The following is a 22445-nucleotide window of genomic DNA, read 5'->3' as shown; positions in this document are numbered from 1 at the left end:
TAGAGGTTCTCCATAAGTGTTCTGCCTCTGTAGCAGGCTTCTGCTTGGAGCCCAGGCTTCTCCATACATCCTCTGAAATCTAGGCGGAGGCTCCCAAGCCTCAACTCTTGCACTCTGCACAGCTTCAGGCTTAACACCACATGGAAGCTGCCAAGGCTTAGGTTTGCACTCTCTGGAGCAGTGGCCCAAGCTATACCTGGGCCCCTTTGAGCCACGGCCTGGAGCTGGAGCAGCTGGAATGCAAGGAGCAGTGCAGAGCAGGGGGGCCCTGGACATGGCCCACAAAACCATTCAGTCCTCCTAGGCCTCTGGGCCTGTGATGGGAGGAGCTGCTGCAAAGGTCTCTGAAATGCCTTTGAGGCCTCCCACCAGGCCCCACCTCCAACACTAGGGATTACCACTGAGCATGAGATATGATGGAGACACAGATCCAAACCATATCAGGAGGTTAAATGTGTCACCTCTACCTAGAATACAGGAACATTACCACACAGGAGGGCTAGGAACACCATGGTGAACCAATCCAACAGGCCAGGTCATGGCACTCTTGTCTCCTCACCCAGATGGTATTTTAGAACCTTACTCAGAGATGTCTCCTTTCCCTGTGCTAGGTACTCCTCCTCCTCCTCCTCTTCTTCTTTCTTCCTCTTCTTCATTTCTTCCTCTTCTCCCTCTGTCTCTTCCCCTTTCTCCTCCTCCTCTTCCACCTCATCCTCTCTCCTCCTCCTCCTCCTTCTTATTCCTCCTCCTCTTCTTCTTTCTTCTCCTTCTTCTTCCTCTTTTTCTCCTTCCTTCCTCCTTCTCCTTCTTCTTCTTTTCTTCTTTCTTCTTCAAGATAAAGTTTCCCTATATTGCTCAGGTTGGTCTCAAACTCCTGGGCTCAAGTGATCATCTTGCCTCAGCCTTGCAAAGTTCTGGGATTACACAAGTGAACCACCATGCCCAGGCTTCAATTCTTTTTTTCTTTTTCTTTCTTTCTTTCTTTTTTTTTTTTTTGAGACTGGGTCTTACTCTGGTGCCCAGGCTGGAATGCAGTGGCACAACTGCGGCTTGCTGCAGCCTAACGTAAGCATCACACCTGGCTCAATTCTTTATAGAAGGAATCTAATAGAAATTTGGCTTAGAGACAGCAGCCAAATGGTAATTATTATTTTATTTTATTTTGGATAGAGTCTTGCTCTGTCACCCAGGCTGGCATGCAGTGGCATGATCTTGGCTGACTGTAACATCTGCCTTCTGGGTTCAAGAAATTCTTTTGTCTCAGCCTCCCAAGTAGCTGGGGTTGCAGGCATGTGCCACCACACCTGGATAATTTTTGTATTTTTAGTAGAGACTGGGTTTCACCATATTGGCCAGGCGGGTCTCGAACCCCTGAACTCAAGAGATCCGCCCACCTCGGCTTCCCAAAGTGCTGGAATTACAGGCATGAGCCACTGTGCCCAGCCCAAATGGTAATTCTACTGACTCCTTTATTCTCTACCTAGACAATATTAAACAACATTCAGGTATTGACTTACATTCTTTTAAGTCTTCTGAAAAGGTATCTTTCTTTTAAACATTGGAGCAGCCTAGGACCCCCAATATGGTCTCACCACCCCAGGAATACACCATACTTTCCCTTTGAGGACTTTAAACATGCTCTCTGAGACGTCCACCTCAACTGGAGTCCCGATTCCTTCATTCTGCCTCACCTGCCATCCAAGCCAGATTTTCATATCCTCTGGGAAACCTCCTTCCCTGGCTCCTCCAGGCCAGGGGCCCATCTTAACACCCACAAAGCCTGCTGCACTTAACGTCATCATAAACACATGTCTCTTTGAATTGAAACTCTCTGTTAATTCCCAGTACCTAGCTTGGATGTTGGCACTTAGTATGCTTTAATGAATAAATGGATATAAAGGAAGCGCTCAAGATGAGTAGGGAGTTACAGGGAGCCTTGGGATTTACAAGGTTTTACCATAAGTTTCTCTCCTTGGTCTCTGCCCTGTTCTCTTCAATAACCAAAGTTCTTCAGAATGAGAAAGGATAATGTAGTTCTACATCATTTCTATCTCTTCCTAAAAGCTAAAATTCCACTCAACAATATTCCATCCCATTCATCTTATTCATTCTGGTAAGAGCAATTGCCATACCTGAAGGCAGGGAAACTACTAAGACAACTGGGGCGGCCAGGTGTGGTGGCTCATGCCTGTAATCCCAGCACTTTGGGAGGCAGAGGTGAGTCGATCACCTGAGGTCAGGAGTTTGAGACCAGCCTGGCCAAAATGGTGAAACCCCATCTCTACTAAAAATAAAAAAAGTAGCACACGCCTGTAATCCCAGCTACTCAAGAGGCTGAGGCAGGAGAATCACTTCAATCTGGGAGGCGGAGCTTGCAATGAGCCAAGATCGCGCCATTGCACTCGAGCCTGGGTAACAGAGCGAGACTCTGTCTCAAAAAAAAAAAGACAACTGGGGCTGTGTCTAAAGGACTCATGCCATATCTGATGAAAGATTTGTATCTAGAATGCATGAAAATCTCTAAAAACTCTACGGTAAGAAAACAAACACTCCTGTTAGAAAACAAGCAAAAGGGACGGGCACAGTGGCTCACACCTGTAATCTCAGCACTTAGGGGGGACGAGGCGTGTGGATCACTTGAGGCCAGTAGTTCGATACCAGCCTCACCAACATGGCGAACCCCATCTCTACCAAAAATACAAATATTAGTCAGGTATGGTGGCGTGCACTTGTAGTCCCAGCTACTTGGGAGGCTGAGGCAGGAGAATCGCTTGAACATGGGAGGTGGAGGTTTTGCTGAGCTGAGGTCATGTGACTGCATTCCAGCCTGGGTGGCAGCGTGAGACTCAGTCTCAAAAAAAAAAAAAAAAAAAAAGGGGAGCCGGGTGTGTTGGCTCATGCCTGTAATCCCAGCACTTTGGGAGGCCAAGGTAGGCAGATCACTTGAAGTCAGGAGTTCGAGACCAGCCTGGCCAACATGGTGAAACCCCATCTCTACTAAAAATACAAAAAATTAGCCAGGCCTGGTGGCACATACTTGTAATCCAGCTACTTGGGAGACTGAGGCAGGAGAATCACTTGAATCCGGGAGGTTGCAATGAGCCGAGATCGCGCCATTGCAGTCACTCCAGCCTGGACAACAAGAGCAAAACTCCATTTCAAAAAAAAAAGAGTCTGATCAAGCCTCTAGGTCTCTCATCAGTTTATAGGTGATACAAGGAACAGAAGAACAAGTTAGGCCAGGTGCAGAGGCTAACGCCTGTAGTCCCAGCATTTTGGGAGGCCAAGTTGTATTAGGAGAACCCACTCCCGATGTTTAACATGGGTTCTTTTCTATTTCCTAAGTGTCTTGGCTGGGTTGAGAAATAAAGGGAAAGAACATCAGAGAGAGAAATTTAAAGCTGGGTGTACGGGGGAGACATCACATGTCCGCAGGATCCGTGATGTTCCCCAAGCCGTAAAACCAGCAATTTTTTGTTTGTTTGTTTGTTTGTTTGTTTGTTTGAGACGGAGTCTTGCTCTGTCGCCCAGGCTAGAGTGCAGTGGCGGGATCTCAGCTCACTGCAAGCTCCGCCTCCCGGGTTTACGCCATTCTCCTGCCTCAGCCTCCCGAGTAGCTGGGACTACAGGCGCCCGCCACCTGGCCCGGCTAGTTTTTTGTATCTTTTAGTAGAGACGGGTTTTCACCGTGTTAGCCAGGATGGTCTCGATCTCCTGACCTTGTGATCCACCCGTCTCGGCCTCCCAAAGTAAAACCAGCAAGTTTTTATTAGCGATTTTCAAAAGGAGAGGAGTGCACGAATAGGGTGTGGGTCACAGAGATTACATGCTTCACAAGGTAATAAAATATCACAAAGCAAATGGAGGCAAGGTGAAATCATAAGACCACTGGATGAGGAGAAATTAAAATTGCTAATGAAGTTTCGGCACACATTGTCATTGATAACATCTTATCGGGAAACAGTGTTTGAGAGCAGGTAACCTGTCTGACCACAATTTATTAGGTGGGAATTTTCCCATCCTAGTAAGCCTGGGAGCACCATAGGAGACCAGGGCTTATTTCATCCCATCAGCTTCAACCATAAAAGACGAGACGCCTTAAAGGGGGCCGTCTAGCCGGGCGCGGTGGCTCAAGCCTGTGATCCCAGCACTTTGGGAGGCCGAGACGGGTGGATCACGAGGTCAGGAGATCGAGACCATCCTGGCGAACACGGTGAAACCCCGTCTGTACTAAAAAATACAAAAAACTAGCCGGGCGAGATGACGGGCGCCTGTAGTCCCAGCTGCTCGGGAGGCTGAGGCAGGAGAATGATGTAAACCCGGGAGGCGGAGCTTGCAGTGAGCTGAGATCGGGCCACTGCACTCCAGCCTGGGCGACAGAGCCAGACTCTGTCTCAAAAAAAAAAAAAAAAAAAAAAAAGGGGGGCCGTCTATAGGCCTACCTTCAGGACGCATTCTCTTTCTCAGGATGTTCCTTGTTGAGAAAAAGAATTCAGCGATATTTCTCCTATTTGTTTATGAAAGAGGAGGAACATAGCTCTGTTCCATCCGGCTCACCGGCGGCCAGTTCAAAGTTACCTCTCTTGTTCCCTGAACATTGCTGTTACCCTGTTCTTTTTTTAAGATGCCCAGATTTCATATTGTTCAAACACACATGCTCTACAAACAGTTTGTGCAGTTGACACAATCACAGGGTCCTGAAGCGACATTCATCCTCCTCAGTTTACAAAGAGTCAGACTCTGTCTCAAACAAACAAACAAACACCACTATAAAGATACAATAATAAAAATGCAGAATGTGGGAAATCTTTTTTTTTTTTTTTTTTGGAGAGACGGAGTCTCACTCTGTCATCCAGGCTGGAGTGCAGTGGCCGGATCTCAGCTCACTGCAAGCTCCGCCCCGCCGGGTTCACGCCATTCACCTGCCTCAGCCTCCTGAGTACCTGGAACTACAGGCGCCCGCCACCGCGCCCGCCCGGCTAATTTTTTGTATTTCTTAGTAGGGACGGGGTTTCACCATGTTAGCCAGGATGGTCTCGGTCCCCTGACCTCGTGATCCGCCCGTCTCGGCCTCCCAAAGTGCTGAGATTACAGGCGTGAGCCACTGCGCCCGGCCTGGGAAATCTTATAGAGCAAATGACCTGTCTCCTCAACAGACCCATTGAGAGAGACAGACTATGGATTAGAAAGAAGTGGGAAACACATTAACCGAACCAAATACAATGCAGTGTGTGACCTTTGCTGATCCTGATTTGAACCTATCAAGAGAAAAATACAGTTTTTGAGAAAACTAGAGAAATATGAACAGTGATTGGATGTGTAATGATATTGAGAAATAATTTTTTTATTTTTAGGTGTGATAATGGCATTGGGTATTATTTAAAAAGAGAGTCTTTGTTTTTTAGTCACATTAAATTATTTACTGTAAATACTTAAGTATTTAAAGATGATACAATATAATGAATGTCTGCATTATAGTAACTTAGAGTGAGGAGGCATGGATAAAACAAGATGATCAGCCAGGCGCAGTGGCTCACACCTGTGATCCCAACACTTTGGGAGGCTGAAGTGGGCGGATCACCTGAGGTCAGGAGTTCAAGACCAGCCTGGCCAACATGTGAAACCCCGTATCTACTAAAAATACAAAAATTAGCTGGGCTTCATGGTAGACGCCTGTAATCCCAGCTACTCAGGAGGCTGAAGCGAGGAATCTCTTGACCATGGGAGGCTGATGTTACAGTGAGCCGAGATCACGTCACTTCACTCCAGCCTGGGCAACAGAGCGAGACTCTGTCTCAAAAAACAAACAAAACTAAACTAAACAAAAAAAGATCAGGGCCAGGCACAGGGGGTCACGCCTGTAATCCTAGCAGTTTGGGAGGCCAAGGTGGGCAGATCACCCAAGGTCAGGAGTTTGAGAGCAGTCTGGCCAACATGGTGAAACCCTATCTCTACTAAAAATACAAAAATTAGCCAGGCATGGTGGTGTGTGCCTGTAATCCTAGCTACCTGGGAGGCTGAAGCAGGAGAATCGCTAGAACCCAGGAGGCAGAGGTTGCAGGCCGAGACTGTGCCACTGCACTCCAGCCTGGGCGACAAGAGCCAAACTCCGTCTCAAAAAACAAAGAAAAAGTAAAAAGGGGCTGGGCGCTGTGGCTCACACCTGTAATCCCAGCACTTTGAGAGGCCAAGGTGGGCAGATCACAAGGTCAGGAGTTCGAGACCAGTCTGGCCAACATGGAGAAACCCTGTCTCTACTAAAAATACAAAAAATTAGCCGGGTATGGTGACACATGCCTGTAATCCCAGCTACCAGGTAGTCTGAGACAGGAGAATCCCTTGAACCCAGGAGGTAGATGTTGCAGTGAGTGGAGATCATGTCATTGCACTCCAGCCTGGGCGACAGAGCAAGACTGTCTCAAAAAAAAAAAAGATGATCAGATGTGGAAGATCATTCAAGCAGGATGTGGTCAAGCAGTATGTGGGTGTTGATTACATTCTTCCTTCTCCTCTTACATGTTTGAAATTTTTCATAGTTTTTAGCTGTTCTTCCCAAAACAAAAAACAAAAAAAAGAGTAACTGTGTGAGATGATGTATATATTAATTTTCTTCACTATAGTAACATTATGTCTATCTTAAATATACACAATAAAATTAATTTTTTTAAAGAAAGAAATCTTTTTCATAATAAAAGCTTAAAATCCTATTCACGTTTATCCTCATCTTGGCGTCCTCTCATTATGTCTAACCCTACGTCACCGAAACAGACTCCAAAAACAAGAGGCCCTCCTGTAACACACAACTCAGGCACCAGCAATGTGGAAAGGGTACCCACCCACCTGCCTCAGCCTCCTGAGTAGCTGCACCCACTTCTCTGTGCTGCACTCACAAAGATTCTACCCCACACCCCAGAACCAGGCTAGATGAGCAAGAATAGCAAAGCTGGGGAGTGTGCTGTGGGAAAAGTCTACCATATCACCTAGGATCTCCTGCCAACACCATGGCTTATAAGGTCATGTAGAAGGTTCTAGAAAGTTTGTTGAGCTCAAGGACACCCTCAGAAAAGCTGTAGTGCCAGTCCACCAGGACAAAGGAGATAAGAGAGCACTGGGAGATGTCTATCCCATCATTGGTCCTTCAAGCATTATCTCACACACTGCTCTCCAGTAAGTCTCTAAAAGACAGCATCGGGCAATTGCACTCATCTCAGGGATTAGTGAAGTCCTCCTTCTCGCATTCCTGCATCCAGCCCTCCCACTTTCATCTTCCAAGTGTTTGACCAGCCGGCTCCATGCTCTGGATATCTGCTCCGTGCCATCCTCTGGCATGCTCTTAGGAATCCCTTCCCTGACTTCCTGATTTTGATGTGTGGCAGACTCTCTACCCTCAATACTATCTGACCTAGAGGAATGTGTGCAACACATTGTTCATGGAAAAAAGTAATCGTAGAGTTGTGTGAATAACTCTATAACTATAGTATAATCCCCAGTTTTAAAAACAAATTCAACCACAATAGCAACAAAAACTTCTATTTAAGGCCAGGCGCAGTGGCTCACGCCTATAATCCCAGCACTTTGGGAGGCCAAGGAGGGCAGATCACTTGAGGCCTGGAGTTTGCGACCAACCTGGCCAACATGGTGAAACCTCATCTCTACTAAAAACACAAAAATTAGCTGGGCATGGTGGCGCGCACCTGTAGTTCCAGCTACTCAGGAGGCTGAGGCAGGAGAATCGTTTGAACCTGGGAGGCAGAGGTTGCAGTGAGCCGAGATTGCGTCACTGCACTCCAGCCTGAGCAACAGAATGAGACTCTATCTCAAAAAACAAAACAAAACAAAACCTCTATTTAAGTGGTCCTGTTTGCAATGACATGGAAGTGAATACAGGAGGATACTTATCAGAACATGTTACCTCAGAGGGGTGAGGATTTTTTATGAAACTTGACAAGCTGTTTCTAAAACTAGACCGGAAATGCAAATGTATAGTGTTCCAGTTACCTAGTGCTGTGTAACAAACTACCCCAAAACTTAGTGGCTTAAAGCAATGACAACATCACTTTTGCCCACAGATCTGTCATTTGGACAGGGCTCAGCAGGAATAGCTTATCTCTGCTCAGTGTCAGTAGAGGCAGCTTAAAGGCTGGAGGCTAGAATCATCTGGTAGCTTACTCACTCACATGTCTGGAGACTCACGCTGCTGTCACTCGGACCTTCAGCTGGGGCTGGGGCCAGAATATCTACACATGACCTTTCCATATGGCTGCTTGGCTCCCTCACAACATGGTAGCTGGGTTCCAAGAGAGAGCAGCAAAGGTGAAGGTGTGTCACCTACTCTAGCCGACACTTGGCAGTCACACAGCATCACCTCCACCACATTCCAATTACTGAGCCAGTCACAAAGGCCTTCCCAGGTTCAAGGAAACAGGGACTAGACTCCATTTCTTTCATTTATGTGTTTATCTATTTATCTATCTATCCATTTATTTTTGAGATGGAGTCTCACTCTGTCACCCAGGCTGGAGTGCAATGGGATGATCTTGGCTCACTGTATCCTCCACCTCCTGGGTTCAAGCAATTCTCCCATCTCATCCTCCCACGTAGCTGGGATTACAGGCACCCGCCACCATGTCCAGCTAATTTTTTGTACTTTTAGTAGAGACAGAGTTCCCCCAGGTTGGCCAGGCTGGTCTCAAACTTCTGACCTCAGGTAGTACACCTGCCTCAGCCTCCCAAAGTGCTGGGATTACAGGTGTGAGCCACTGCACCCAGCCTAATTGCTCTATTTTTTCTATTTTTAGTAGAGACAGGGTTTCATCATGCTGGCCAAGCTTGTCTTGAACTCCTGACCTCAAGTGATCTGCCCACCTCGGCCTCCCAAAGTGCTAGGATTACAGGCCACCACGCTCGGCTGACTCCACCTCTTGACAGGGAAGTTGTAAGATTCTGAAATAGTGTATGGAACCAGAAACGTTGTGGCCACGTTTGGAAAATACAATCTTCCATATATAGGAATAATTATTTTAATTAATAAAACCAATAACAGAAGACTCTCAGCATTAGATTTCAAAATATACTATATAATTACATTAACTAAAACAGTGTGCTACGGGTGCAGAAATAGACAAAAAGAATCAACAAAAGAGAACAAGCTGGACATGGTGACATGCGCCTATAATCTCAGCTACTCAGGTCACCAAGGTGGGAGGATCACTTGAGCCCAGGAGTTTGAGGCTGCAGTGAGCTAGCATCCTGCCACTGCACTCCAGCCTGGGTGACAGAGTGAGACTCTGTCTTAAAAAAAAAAAAAAAAAAAAAAAACACCTAAAATTAAAATTTTTTAAAAAGAGAGGCTAAGGTCCAGAAATACACCCAACTATACAAGGAAAGTTAGTATACAATAAAAGCATATGATAAAACTGCAAAAGGAAACGGTTATAAGAAGAAGAAAATGGCAGTATATATTGAAATGACTGGCCATTCATTGGAAAACAAGCATATTAAATTAGATGCTATGTAAGGTGTTACTAACTGCCAAACAACCATTCCCAAACCTCTTTTCCATTGTTCACCATAGGTAACTTCTTTTTTTTTTTTTTTTTTTTTTTTGAGACGGAGTCTTGCTGTGTCGCCCAGGCTAGAGTGCAGTGGCCGGATCTCAGCTCACCGCAACCTCTGCCTCCTGGGTTCACGCCATTCTCCTGCCTCAGCCTCCCGAGTGGCTGGGACCACAGGCGCCCACCACCTCGCCCGGCTAATTTTTTGTATTTTTAGTAGAGATGGGGTTTCACCGTGTTAGCCAGGAGGGTCTCGATCTCCTGACCTCGTGATCCGCCCGTCTCGGCCTCCCACAGTGCTGGGATTACAGGCTTGAGCCACCGCGCCCGGCCGCCATAGGTAACTTCTATCCTTAATTTTATGGTCATGATTCTATTGCTTTTTATTAATTATTTTTACCACATATGTATTTACCCATAAACAATATATTGTTCAGTTTTGCCTGACATTAAATATTTATTTATTTATTTATTTATTTATTTTTTGAGGCGGAGTCTCGCTGTCTCCCAGGCTGGAGTGCAGTGACCGGATCTCAGCTCACTGCAAGCTCCGCCTCCTGGGTTTACGCCATTCTCCTGCCTCAGCCTCCTGAGTAGCTGGGACTACAGGCGCCCGCCACCTCGCCCGGCTAGTTTTTTTTTTTGTATTTTTTAGTAGAGACGGGGTTTCACTGTGTTAGCCAGGATGGTCTCGATCTCCTGACCTCGTGATCCGCCTGTCTCGGCCTCCCAAAGTGCTGGGATTACAGGCTTGAGCCACCACGCCCGGCCCTAAATATTTATAAATTGCATTGCACTGTATGTTTTCTTCTGTGTTTTGGTTTTTCAACTTTCTGAAGTTCATCTAGTGGATATGTGTGGCTGTAGCTCATTAATTTCCACTGATCTATGACATTCCATCCAGTGACTATATCACAATTTATCATTCTAGGGTTGACGGATATTGGGTCATTTCCAGTTTTCACTAATGCAAGCAGTGAGACTATAAACTTTACTGCCTGTGTTTTTGGGCATATGTCTAAGAGAGCGATTACTGATATATTAAATATAAATTGAAATACTCACATATTCAACTTCACCAAGTAATATTAAACTATTTTCCAAAATAGTTACACCAAATTACACTCCCACAACAGTGAATGAAAGCTCTTGTTGATTCATTACCATGTCAACCCTCAATATTGCCAGATGTTAAAACTTTTGCTGTGGCTCGCACCTGTAATCCCAACACTTTGGGAAGCCAAGGTGGGCAGATTGCTGGAGCTCAGGAGTTCAAGATCAGCCTGGGCAACAAGGTGACACTCCGTCTACACAAAAAAATACAAAAAAAATTAGCTGGGTGTGCTGGTGTGCCTGTAATCCCAGCTACTCAGGACGCTGAGGTGGGAGGATTGTTTGAGCCCAGGAGGTCAAGGCTGCAGTGAGCCATGATCATGCCACTGCACTCCAGCCTGGGTGACAGGGCAAGACCCTACCTCAAAAAAAAAAAAAAAAGAAAAGCCAATTTAGTGGGTGTGAAATGGTATCTTTTAAAATTTGCATTTTCCTGATTATCATATAGGGAATAACTTTTCTTTTCTTTTTTTTTTTTTTTTTTTTGAGACGGAGTCTCGCTCTGTTGCCCAGGCTGGAGTGCAATGGCTGGATCTCAGCTCACTGCAAGCTCCGCCTCCTGGGTTGCCGCCATTCTCCTGCCTCAGCCTCCCGAGTAGCTGGGACTACAGGCACCCGCCACCTCGCCCGGCTAGTTTTTTTTTTTTTTGTATTTTTTAGTAGAGAAGGGGTTTCACCGTGTTAGCCAGGATGGTCTGGATCTCCTGACCTCGTGATCCGCCTGTCTCGGCCTCCCAAAGTGCTGGGATTACAGGCTTGCGCCACCGCGCCCGGCCGGGAATAACTTTTCATGTTTATGAGCCATTTCTGCTTTTTTGTGAAATTCCCATCCATTTTTCTAGTTTGTTATCTTTTTTTCTTTTTCTTTTTTTTTTTCTTTTTTCTTTTTTTTTGAGGCAGTCTCACTCTGTTGCCCAGGCTGGAGTGCAGTGGTGCAGTCTCGGCTCACTGCAACCCGGGTTCAAGTGATTCTCCTACTTAAGCCTCCCAAGTAGCTGGGTCTACAGGTGTGCACCACCATGCGCAGCTAATGCTAATTTTTGTATTTTAAGTGGAGATAGAGTTTTACCATGTTGGCCAGGCTGGTCTCGAACTCCTGATCTCAAGTGATCTGCCCATCTCAGCCACCCAAAGTGCTAGGATTACAGAAGTGAGCCACCATGCCCAGGCGGTTATCTTCTTTTGTAGGAAATCTTCAAAAATTCCAGATAATAATCCTTTGTCAGTTATATGTCTTCAAAATATATTCTCCCAATTTGCAGTTTGTCTTTGTATTATTTTTTATTATTGTATTGTATTGTATTGTATTTATTTTTTACTTATTTTTTTTTGAGACAGGGTCTTACTCTGCTGCCCAGGTTGGAGTGCAGTGGCGCCATCTAGGCTCACTGCAACCTCCGCCTCCCAGGTTCAAGTGATTCTTCCGCGTCAGCCTCTCAAGTAGCTGGGATTACAGGCACACGCCACCACAGCCCAGCTAATTTTTGTATTTTTAGTAGAGATAGGGTTTCACCATATTGGCCAAACTGGTCTTGAACTCCCGACCTCAAGTGATCCACCCACCTCAGCCTCCCAAAGTGCTGGGATTACAGGCATGAGCCACTGTGCCCAGCTGTTTGTTCGTTTATTTTTTTTTGAGACAGGGGCCCCCTGCCACCCAGGCGGGGGTTCAGGGGAAAAAAAAAAAAAAAAAAAAAAAAAAAGAAGTCCAGGCAGGGTGACTTACGCCTGTAATCCCAACACTCTGGGAGGCCGAGATGGGCAGATCACTTGAGGTCAGGAGTTCGAGACCAGCCTGGCCAACATGGTGAAATCCCATCTCTACCAAAAATATAAAAAATTAGCTGTGTGTGGTGACATGAGCCTGTAATCCCAGCTACTCGGGAGGCTGAGGCAGGAGTATTGCTTGAACTCGGGAGGTGGAGGTTGCAGTGAGCGGAGATTGTGCCACTGCACTCCAGCCTGGGTGACAAAGCAAGACTCCGTCTTAAAAAATAAAAAATAAATCACTCCCAATCTTAGTAGGCAATGTGTAATAGTGTCCCAGATGAACAAATACCACTCCTTTTTTGGACATATTTCTCTCTCTCTGGCACACCTTAGTCTCTTAGTTTTCACCTATTTTACATATGCTTATCTTTCTGTGATTGGCCACAGGGGGAGTCTTCATTTACATAGGGTGAATCATCACTTCAGCCCCTGATTGGTTCCAGGCCAAGTTGTTGAGCCAAGCCTTCACTTCTGCCTCCAATTGGTTCTTTACACTATCATACCTCTTTCTGAGTGGTGCTTTCTCCAAGATAGCCTGCAGGCCCGGTCAGCACACTCCTCCCCTTCCCAGTCCATAAGCCGCCCTCCTCACCCTCCCACTCAGCCTCATAGCTGGCAACCCTCTTTTGGGCCCTCTCTTTGCTGAGAGCTTTTCTGTTGCTTAATAAATCTGACTCTGGCTGGTCAGGAGTTCGAGACCAGCCTGGCCAACATGGTGAAACCCCATCTGTACTAAAAATTACAAAAAATTAGCCAGGCTCCGTGGCTCACATCTGTAATCCCAGCACTTTGGGAAGCCAAGACGGGCAGATCATGAGGTCAAGAGATCGAGACCATCCTGGCCAACATGGTGAAACCCCATTTCTACTAAAAAATACAAAAATTAGCCCAGCGTGGTGGCAGGTGCCTGTAATCCCAGCTACCCAGGAGGCTGAGGCAGGAGAATGGCTTCTACCCAGGAGGTGGAAGGTGCAGTGAGCCAAGACTGTGCCACTGCACTCCAGCTTGGCAACAGAGTGAAACTCCATCTCAAAAAAAAAAAAAAAAAAAAAATTAGCCGGGCGTGGTAGCAGGCACCTGCAGTTCTAGCTACTCAGGGCTGAGGCAGGAGAATCGCTTGAACCCGGGGGGCGGAGATTGCAGTGAGCCGAGATCGTGTCACTGCACTCCAGTTCGGGCGATAGAGTGAGACTCCGTCTCAAAGAAATAAAAAAGAAAGAAAGAAAAAAGAAAATCTTCTTGCCAATATATCCTTATTCCCCCAACTCCACAATCTCCTGGCTTCCCCCAGTACTCATAGAAGCTGGTAATAGGGAAAGGCAGGCTGTAAAGGGCAATCAATGGTGATGAGCTCAGGCAGCACTGCTGTCTTCTTTACAAAAGCACATTAATGATGAGCCTGGAGAACGTATTAGATGTCAGGACGGCAAATACAGTTTTGGTTGTAACATGTCCGCTGTGCAAAACAAAATACATCCATTTAAGAGGTTTTCAACCGATAGTCCATGATCTCTCTGAAATTAGATGCAAAACTTAGTCTGTGTGTGCATTTTTCATGGTAGAGGGCCCATTGCTTTCGTCTGATTCATAACCTTAAAACGTCTTAAGGAAGAGGGTTAAGAACCCATAACCTGTTCAGTACAATGTTCCCTGAGGGTAAAAAGTTCCTCTGGCATCCAGCACTCCCGTGGGAGTCCATCAAAATTCCAGGGTTCACCGACTGCAGAACTATGGGGATGCAAATGCATTTGCAACTCCTTGGAAGGAAAGTACACACGGGAAACCAAGAAATACTAACAGGGAAAAACCATTTTAGTTTAATGTGGTACAACTGCTGAGGTTTTGAGGCCTCCATCAAGAAGGAAAGAGCCCAGACTGCAGGTCTGTTGCGAGTGAGTGTGTCTGCAGGTTGTGTTAGGCATGTGGTGATTGTGATGGATGGGGGGTTATAGGAGCTTACAGCGAACTTCCATCACTCCTACCCATCATTTTCTAGTTATTTTATCATCCACTGATTCTTCTCTTCCGGCAGCTCTGAGAACCGTAGATTAAACTGAAACACAAAAGGGGAGGGCAAAAGAAAAGACAGTTCCAAAGGGAGATGAGCACCCGTTCTTTCATCCTGCGGTCCCTTTAAGAGAAAAATCTCTTGGGACCTGCAGTCCCAACCGACCCCAGTTTTAACCGAAACCCAACCCGGACTTCCCCCTCTTGACTCAAATAAGACCAATTTTGGATTTTCCCTCCCCTATTGACCAATCAGATTCTGTTACCAGGCAGACTTCAGCGGCCGCCGGTACGAGCCCGGCGCCTTCTGTCTCCGGGGTGGCAGCAGTGACCAATGACAGAGCAGGCCGCCCGTGTATCTAGGCAGATCGCGGCTGTTACAACCATTCAGAAAAAGGAAAATAAAGCAACGCACGAGCCGGCTGGGCCAGGACCTTGGGGCTGGGCCGGAGTGGAGGTGGCTACGAGGTAGTTTCTCTTTCTCCCTTACCTTTATTGTTGCTTGTGTTGGAAGGCGACTGTTCAGAGGTAGGGAGCGGGCAAGATGAGTTGGGAGGAGAGCAGAAAAAGACTGTAGCTGCATTTTCAACAGCTTCTTCACCCATGTGCACGTGTCCGGAATCTGGGACCCCATTCCCCTGCCGGGTTTCTGACGCCCAGCCCATGAGTTCCGCTACCCCGCCCCACCCCCCCTCCACTTTGCAGAAACCGGGGATTGAATGGAGGGGGAAGGGAAGGAGGTGGGGGCGCGCCTCTGGATGGGCTGTTGTGGGGGATGACGTAGGGACCGGCGACGTGGGGAGGGGGAGCAGCGGGGGAAGTCGTGGAGAGATTAAGTAATGAGAACTTGGGCCCAGTTTTTTTTCCAAGCCTAGAAAGGCAGAATATGTTCGTATCCTTTCTGACCTCCCAAGCATATGCAATGGTGAGGAGTATTTTTGAGAATTAGAGAACTTTGTTTTGTGGCTGTTGTTGTTTTTGAGGGGGAGGAGGGCAGTATGGGGTCAGAGGCAGAAATGAAAATTTCTTGCTAACATGGATTCCCAATCTCCCTATCTCTTCCTTTACAGTTTTCCAGATTTAGGAGACTTCAAAAAGGTGGGGCAGATAGAATGGAGATGGCAAAGATCTCTTTGGGTATATATGGGCCTGGCGAAGTAATGGAATAATTTCTAATTTTCGGAGAAGGCAAGTGGTGAGAAAAAGACCACTGGGGAAATTTGGAGGCTTTGTTTCTGTTTCTCTGCCTTTCTGGGTAAAGAGATGAGGAGTGCCCTGGGGCCTTCAGGGGAAGGGAAGGCCAGTGTGAGTTACATCTTTATGCCTGTCCCTCTCAATTCTAGCCCTCATGCCGGGATGGCAGAGGATGAGCCTGATGCTAAGAGCCCCAAGACTGGGGGAAGGCCCCCTCCAGGTGGTGCTGAGGCTGGGGAACCTACCACCCTTCTTCAAAGGCTCCGAGGTACCATTTCGTAAGTACTGATCACATCTCCAAATCCTGTCCAAGACCTGAGTATAGATCCCTGCAGCACTTCACTTTGGCTGTAGATGAACTGCCTCTCAGCAAGGGCATGGGAGCAGAGGGAGATTCTTGGCCATGGTAGCAATACTTGAGCACCTGCTGGGCATTTCAGCCCTTTTCCCTCCTTAGCAGTCAGATAAAGAGGGGGAAGACCTCGTGTGTGACCTCCAGCTTTCTCCTATTCCCCACAGCAAGGCCGTGCAGAACAAAGTAGAGGGAATCCTGGTAAGTGTGTTGGGGAAGAGGGCAATAGAGGGATGGAAATGCTGAGGGAGGAGGATGTGAGGATGATGGGCATCAACAAAACATTGATGTGGGAGAGGTAGGGTCGTCTATCTTGTCAGAAGATACTTGGCTTTGCAAATTTGCTGCCAGTTTGACTTTGTGCCTCTCATTTGATCTCTGTGAGCACTTGTGTAGAAGCCCAGCAGAGATGAATTCAGAGCTGATCTCCTCTACTCCCCTCCTCGCTGTGGTAGCCTAGAGGGCTCCTCAGAGCACCTAGTGTCAAATTTTTTTTTTTTTTTCTCGAGATGGAGTCTCGCTCTGTGGTCCAGGATGGAGTGCAGTGGTGCGATCTCGGCTCACTGCAAGCTCCACCTCCCGGGTTCACGCCATTCTCCTGTCTCAGCCTTCCCAGTGGCTGGGACTACAGGCGCCCGCCACCACTCCCGGCTAATTTTTTTTTGTATTTTTAGTAGAGACGCGATTTCACTGTATTAGCCAGGATGGTCTCGATCTCCTGACCTCGTGAACCGCCCGCCTTGGCCTCCCAAAGTGCTGGGATTATAGGCGTGAGTCACCGCGCCCGGCCTTGTCAAATAATTTCTAAGGTCCTTTTTCAGTCTGACACCCTCTAAGTCAGCTACACGTTGGGGTGGGAATCAGAGGGTCCTACACTGGGTCCTTCTTGGCCTTATTATTTCTCCTGCCTCTGTTCCGTCCTACCTCAGCAAGATGTACAGAAATTTTCTGACAATGACAAGCTGTATCTCTACCTTCAGCTCCCCTCAGGACCCAGCACTGGAGACAAAAGGTAGGTTTGATGGTAGTTTTAGATGGCAGAGGTTCTGATTCTTAGAAAAAGTTTCATTGGGAAGGGGTGAGGTAAACAGGAAGACTCGTAACTGCTGTCCTTGATGAAGAGGTAAGGTCCCCACCCTGACTTGGTTTACCAGGGAAAGGTAGATTCTGGGTGAATTACTTTAGTCCAGCACTACTGAAGTGGTAGTTTGGGAAGAACCAGGACAACTGTTAGGGTCTTAGTAATGCTTGTTCCTTTTGTTTCTGTAGCTCAGAGCCAAGTACACTGAGCAATGAGGAGTACATGTATGCCTATAGGTGGATCCGCAACCACCTGGAAGAGCACACTGACACCTGTCTGCCAAAGCAAAGTGTTTATGATGCCTATCGGTGGGTGGAAGGGTGGGTGGTGGGGTGAGTGGATTGGTGGGCATAGGACCCCCTCACCCATGAAGAGCTTCCTGCCTTGATTAAAGCCTGCCTTCTTAAAGGGTTCCTCACACTTGATCCCTAGGGACCCTTCGAGCCTACCCATGGCCTCCTTCTCTGAGTATGTTCCCACTCTGCTCCCCTGTCTCTCAGGAAGTACTGTGAGAGTCTCGCCTGTTGCCGCCCACTCAGCACAGCCAACTTTGGCAAGATCATCAGAGAGATCTTCCCTGACATCAAAGCTCGAAGGCTTGGTGGCCGGGGCCAGTCCAAGTATCCTTGACTAGAGAGGTTGGGGGTGGAGGACCTGGGAGGAAGACTTAGGATGTGGAGACCCAGGAGTGGAACAGCTTAACTTGCTCAAGGGGTTTGGAGATCGCCACGTGTTGGCTGCTCTTTAACTTGCGTCAGATATTGCTACAGTGGCATACGAAGGAAGACCTTGGTGTCTATGCCACCCCTGCCTGGACTTGACCTAAAGGGTTCTGAGAGTGTAAGTACCAAATCACCCTCCAATTCTACTCTTCTCTCCCAGGTAAAAGGCAGAGGTCTTTGGGGCATGTTTTGAGGGCTAACAGCCTCAGTCGTTATGTATGTAGCTTCTAGGTATGATGTTCCCTTCTGCCAACCCTGTAGCTGAGGCAGAGGATGAAGAGAACTTGTGGGATTCTGCAGTGGGATAGGTAGAGGCTACTCCCGTCCCCAGTCTGGTCTCAGCTTTGGTCAGTAGTCTTTGGTCACTTCAAGAGAGGGGACAAGGGTTATTTAATTTGGAGTGTGACTGGGCATATCCTTCCCCACTTCAGCCAGAAATGGGCCCAGAAGTAACCCCAGCACCTCGAGATGAACTGGTGGAGGCAGCCTGTGCCCTGACCTGTGACTGGGCAGAGCGGATCCTGAAACGGTCCTTCAGTTCCATCGTTGAGGTCGCCCGCTTCCTGCTACAGCAGCATCTCATCTCTGCCCGATCTGCACATGCCCATGTGCTTAAGGCCATGGGGCTTGCTGGTGGGTGGACCCTCCCTTATGTCTCAGCAACCCTGACCCACTTGCAGCTTCAGTGGCCCTCCCACACACAGAATAGAGACACCTTGGATTTGCCCTCTCTTCCTGGAGACCCTTCTAAGACATGCTTTAGCACCCCATTTCCTGTCTCTACCAATCAGTGAATCAGAATTGCCTCACTCCCCTATTCCTCAGTTTCTTCCTCACCTTCACTCTATTACCTTTTTGGCATCTCTGCAGAAGAGGATGAACATGCACCTCGGGAACGGTCATCTAAACCAAAGAATGGTGTAGAGAACCCAGAGGGTTCACAAGCCCACAAGAAGCTGGAGAGACCGGCCCAGGTAAGGAAGTCAGTGGCCCTGACTTCGCTGTCCTGGGCTGGGGGCTTAGTATATCGTTTTCCTATTGGGTCCCATGCTTTTCCACTTCCTGTGCCTCTGGTGTCTGTGTTTCCTCCAGTAATCAGTCTTCACACTTTACTGTGTTCCTCTCTTTACCTTTTAGCCTCCTAAGGATCTGGAAGCCCGAACTGGGGCTGGCCCTCTCGCACGTGGAGAGCGGAAGAAGAGTGTAGTTGAGAGCTCAGCCCCAGGAGCCAATAACCTGCAGGTTAACGCCCTAGTGGCTCGGCTGCCTCTGCTCCTTCCCCGGGCCCCTCGCTCGCTTATTCCACCAATCCCAGTCTCTCCACCTATTCTGGCCCCCAGGCTTTCTTCAGGTGCCCTGAAAGTGGCTACACTGCCTCTGTCTAGTAGGGCCGGGGCACCCCCAGCAGCTGTACCCATCATTAACATGATCTTACCCACTGTTCCTGCTTTGCCTGGACCTGGGCCCGGGCCTGGGCCTGGGCCTGGGCGAGCTCCACCTGGGGGACTCACTCAGCCCCGGGGCACAGAGAACAGAGAGGTAGGCATAGGTGGTGACCCAGGACCATATGACAAGGGTGTCAAGAGGACAGCTGAAGTACCTGTGAGTGAGGCCAGTGGGCAGGATCCACCAGCTAAAGCAGCAAAGCAGGATATAGAGGATACAGCAAGTGATGCCAAAAGGAAACGGGGGCGCCCTCGAAAAAAGTCAGGTGGAAGTGGGGAAAGGAATTCTACCCCTCAGAAGTCAGCAGCTGCCGTGGACTCTGCCCAGTCCTCAAGGTTACCATGGGAGACATGGGGCTTAGGAGGGGAAGGCAACTCAGCTGGAGGGGCAGACAGGCCAGGGCCAATGGGAGAGGCTGAAAAGAGGGCAGTGCTTGCCCAGGGTCAGGAAGATGGTACTGTTTCCAAAGGAGGAAGGGGCCCCAGTTCCCGGCATACCAAAGAAGCAGAAGATAAAATTCCCTTGGTCCCCTCAAAAGTGAGTGTCATCAGAGGCAGCAGAAGCCAAAAGGAGGCTTTTCCTTTGGCAAAGGGAGAGGTAGGCACTGCACCACAGCGTAATAAAGACTTAAAGGAGCATGTGCTTCAAAATTCCTTATCCCAGGAGCATAAAGACCCCAAAGCAACACCCCCATGATATAGGTCTGTGGGGAAGAGTGTTTATATCCCTGCATTAACTGCCTAGTAGAGGCCCTTCTCTGCACTTGCTTCTCATTTGGCTATTCTTTTCCTAAGGAAGTCCATTCTCTTCTGTACAGACAGCTGAGTCACCCAGTCTACTTAGTACCTGGTTGCTGCCTCTGACCTTTTCAGCTTGATACCCTTGGCTTTAGTATAACCAATAAATCTGTAGTGACCTTACCTGTATTCCCTGTGCTATCCTGTGGGAAGGTAGGCATGGGCTATGATGAATGTATAAGTTAGGGATCTTTTGGTTTTAAATCACAGAAAACCTAATTCAAACTGGCTTAATATAAAAAGGGTTTATTGGTTCATGTAACTGGAAAGTCCATAGGTAGTGCTCGCTCCAGGTGAAGCCTGACCCAGTAGCTCAGTATGTCTCTAAATACCGGACTGATTTTTTTTCTCACTGTTGCATCTTCTGTAGGACCATCTTAAGTCTGGGCCACTTAATGGCTGCTAGCATTCCTGGGATTACACGTTTCCCCATTTATGTCCAATCAGAAAAAGAAGGCATCTTTGTACCAGAAATCTCAGCAAAAGCCCTAACATTCACACTGATTAGGCCTGGGTCACATGTCCACCCCTGACCAATCATTGTGGCCAGGAGGATGGTACATGCTAATTTGCTTATTCTACACCATGGACTACACCTTTGGGGAAAAGGGTGGGGTCAGCTTCCCCAAAATCACATGGATTCCCCATGTGGAAACTAGGAGCATGCAGTTGCTTGGCTGGCTGCTGACACCAGGCTACTATTATTTTAGCTTGCTAAGTTGAGATCAGCTAGACCTGCTTTTTTTTCTCCTCAGTCTTGCATTTCCCTCAATACAAGCTATAGCCTCTTTCCTCTTGTTTCTAGTCTCAGAAGGAAGGAGAGGGAAGCCATTTTCCTGTAGGAACTCTCCAGTCTCATTTAGACGATAGTCCCTTTTTTTCTACCTCCATCTTAGAGATGGAGCTCCTTTTCCTGTTTCTTAATTTTTGTTTTCTCCTCATTCCTGCTTCCCTATCTCTCGCCCTATTGCCAGTTCCACCAGCTAGCATGAAAGACTTCCTAGCCATTTCATTAAATCTATTCTGTAGCCACCAGGTGGCAGCATCTTTTCAGGACTTAGGACTGCGGGGTTTAGGTTAGATGTCAGGGAAAGAGCTAGTTCTGTGGTCAGGCGGCACCAATGAGAAAGGAATGCAGACCCTCCAGATGTATCCTTGGGAAAAGCCGTAAACCAACTAATATTTATTGAAGACCTACTTTGTCCTCTACATAGGGTAGCTTCTGTCAGGGAATCTTGGTTCTTCCCCAAAAACACTGATTTTCTTTCAGGGAGACTTCATGTGTTCATTTTATTTCCACCAGAGCAGATTTAAAGAAATTATAATATGTAATATTTGGTATCTATAAAGAGTATATCTAATGTGAATAAATTATGAAGCATACTAATGAGTACCTATGACCCATAACACAATTTATACATTAAAACATTTGAAATACCATTGTGTTTGTGTTCCTCCCTAGCCTGTCCCCTGCCTCTTCTTAGCGGTAACCACTGTCCTTAATTTTCATGTCTATTATCTACTATAGATTTTTTAAAACCGTATATGTATATGTAATTTTAAAAATGTATTTAATTCTGCTTGTTTTTTAGCTTTACAGATTTTTTTTTTTTTTTTTTTTGGGACACGGTCTTGCTCTGTCGTGCAGACTGTAGTGCAGTGGTGTGATCTCGGCTCACTGCTACCTCCACTTCCTGGGCTCAAGGAATCCTCCCACCTCACCCTCTCCAGTAGCTGTAACTACAAGTGCACGCCACCACGCCTGAAGTTTTGTATTTTTAGTAGAGATGGGGTTTCACCATGTTGCCCAGGCTGGTCTGGAACTCCTGGGCCCAAGCCATCTGCCCTCCTTGGACTCCCAAAGTGCTGGGATTACAGACATGAGCCACTATGCCCAGCTATGTTATACTCTTTTTTTTTTTTTTTTTTTTTTTTTTGAGGCGGAGTCTCGCTCTGCCGCCCAGGCTGGAGTGCAGTGGCTGGATCTCAGCTCACTGCAAGCTCCTCCTCTCGGGTTCACGCCATTCTCCTGCCTCAGCCTCCCGAGTAGCTGGGACTACAGGCGCCCGCCACCTCGCCCGGCTAGTTTTTTGTATTTTTTAGTAGAGATGGGGTTTCACCGTGTTGGCCAGGATGGTCTCGATGTCCTGACCTCGTGATCCGCCCATCTCGGCCTCCCAAAGTGCTGGGATTATAGGCTTGAGCCACCGCGCCCGTCCTGTTATACTCTAATAGTCCCCTGCAGTTTGCTTTTTCTCACTTAGCATTGTTTCTAAGATTCATTCATGCTGTTGTAGATAGCTATGATTCATTCATTTTCATCTGCATAATATTTTATCAAGTGCATAAACTACAAGTTATCCATTCACCTATCAATGGATATTTGGGATGTTTTCAGTATTTTGCTAT

At 47.4% G+C, this 22445-nt stretch overlaps 1 protein-coding gene and 1 long non-coding RNA gene across 10 annotated transcripts; one reads left to right on the top strand and one right to left on the bottom strand.

Moving 5' to 3' along the window:
- Positions 1–14228: 14228 nt before the first annotated feature.
- Positions 14229–15210, bottom strand: LOC111543650. The gene is made up of 2 exons (XR_002731929.2): positions 14935–15210; positions 14229–14490 (listed from the first exon to the last, which is right to left on the bottom strand). It is a non-coding gene; the product is annotated as an uncharacterized LOC111543650 (long non-coding RNA).
- RFX5 (regulatory factor X5) lies at positions 14743–21476 on the top strand. Of its 9 annotated transcripts, none has more exons than XM_023213702.2 (11): positions 14743–14912; positions 15515–15632; positions 15788–15916; positions 16158–16191; positions 16920–17002; positions 17260–17379; positions 17572–17691; positions 17830–17911; positions 18225–18426; positions 18664–18767; positions 18931–21476. In XM_023213702.2, the coding sequence occupies exons 3-11, from the start codon at positions 15801–15803 to the stop codon at positions 19933–19935; spliced, it is 1866 nt and encodes a 621-aa protein (XP_023069470.1). In that variant the 5' UTR covers positions 14743–14912; positions 15515–15632; positions 15788–15800; the 3' UTR covers positions 19936–21476. The 9 variants fall into 9 exon arrangements, with proteins under 9 accessions (XP_023069470.1, XP_023069475.1, XP_023069474.1 ...); XM_023213707.3 differs by having other exon boundaries at positions 14782–14912; positions 15515–15639; XM_023213706.3 differs by having other exon boundaries at positions 14787–14912; positions 15515–15542.
- Positions 21477–22445: the final 969 nt, after the last annotated feature.

This window comes from Piliocolobus tephrosceles, chromosome 1 (genome assembly GCF_002776525.5).
Source record: "Piliocolobus tephrosceles isolate RC106 chromosome 1, ASM277652v3, whole genome shotgun sequence".
In the NCBI taxonomy this organism is placed as follows: Eukaryota; Metazoa; Chordata; class Mammalia; order Primates; family Cercopithecidae; genus Piliocolobus; species Piliocolobus tephrosceles.
This window is presented reverse-complemented; position numbering and strand designations above follow the sequence as displayed.

Coding starts and splice junctions, on each gene's coding strand:
- RFX5 (XM_023213702.2), top strand. CDS start 15,801: ATGGCAGAGGATGAGCCTGATGCTAAGAGCCCCAAGACTGGGGGAAGG. Junction 17,692..17,829: donor GGTGGCCGGGGCCAGTCCAA/GTATCCTTGACT, acceptor AACTTGCGTCAG/ATATTGCTACAGTGGCATAC. Junction 17,912..18,224: donor ACCTAAAGGGTTCTGAGAGT/GTAAGTACCAAA, acceptor TCCCCACTTCAG/CCAGAAATGGGCCCAGAAGT.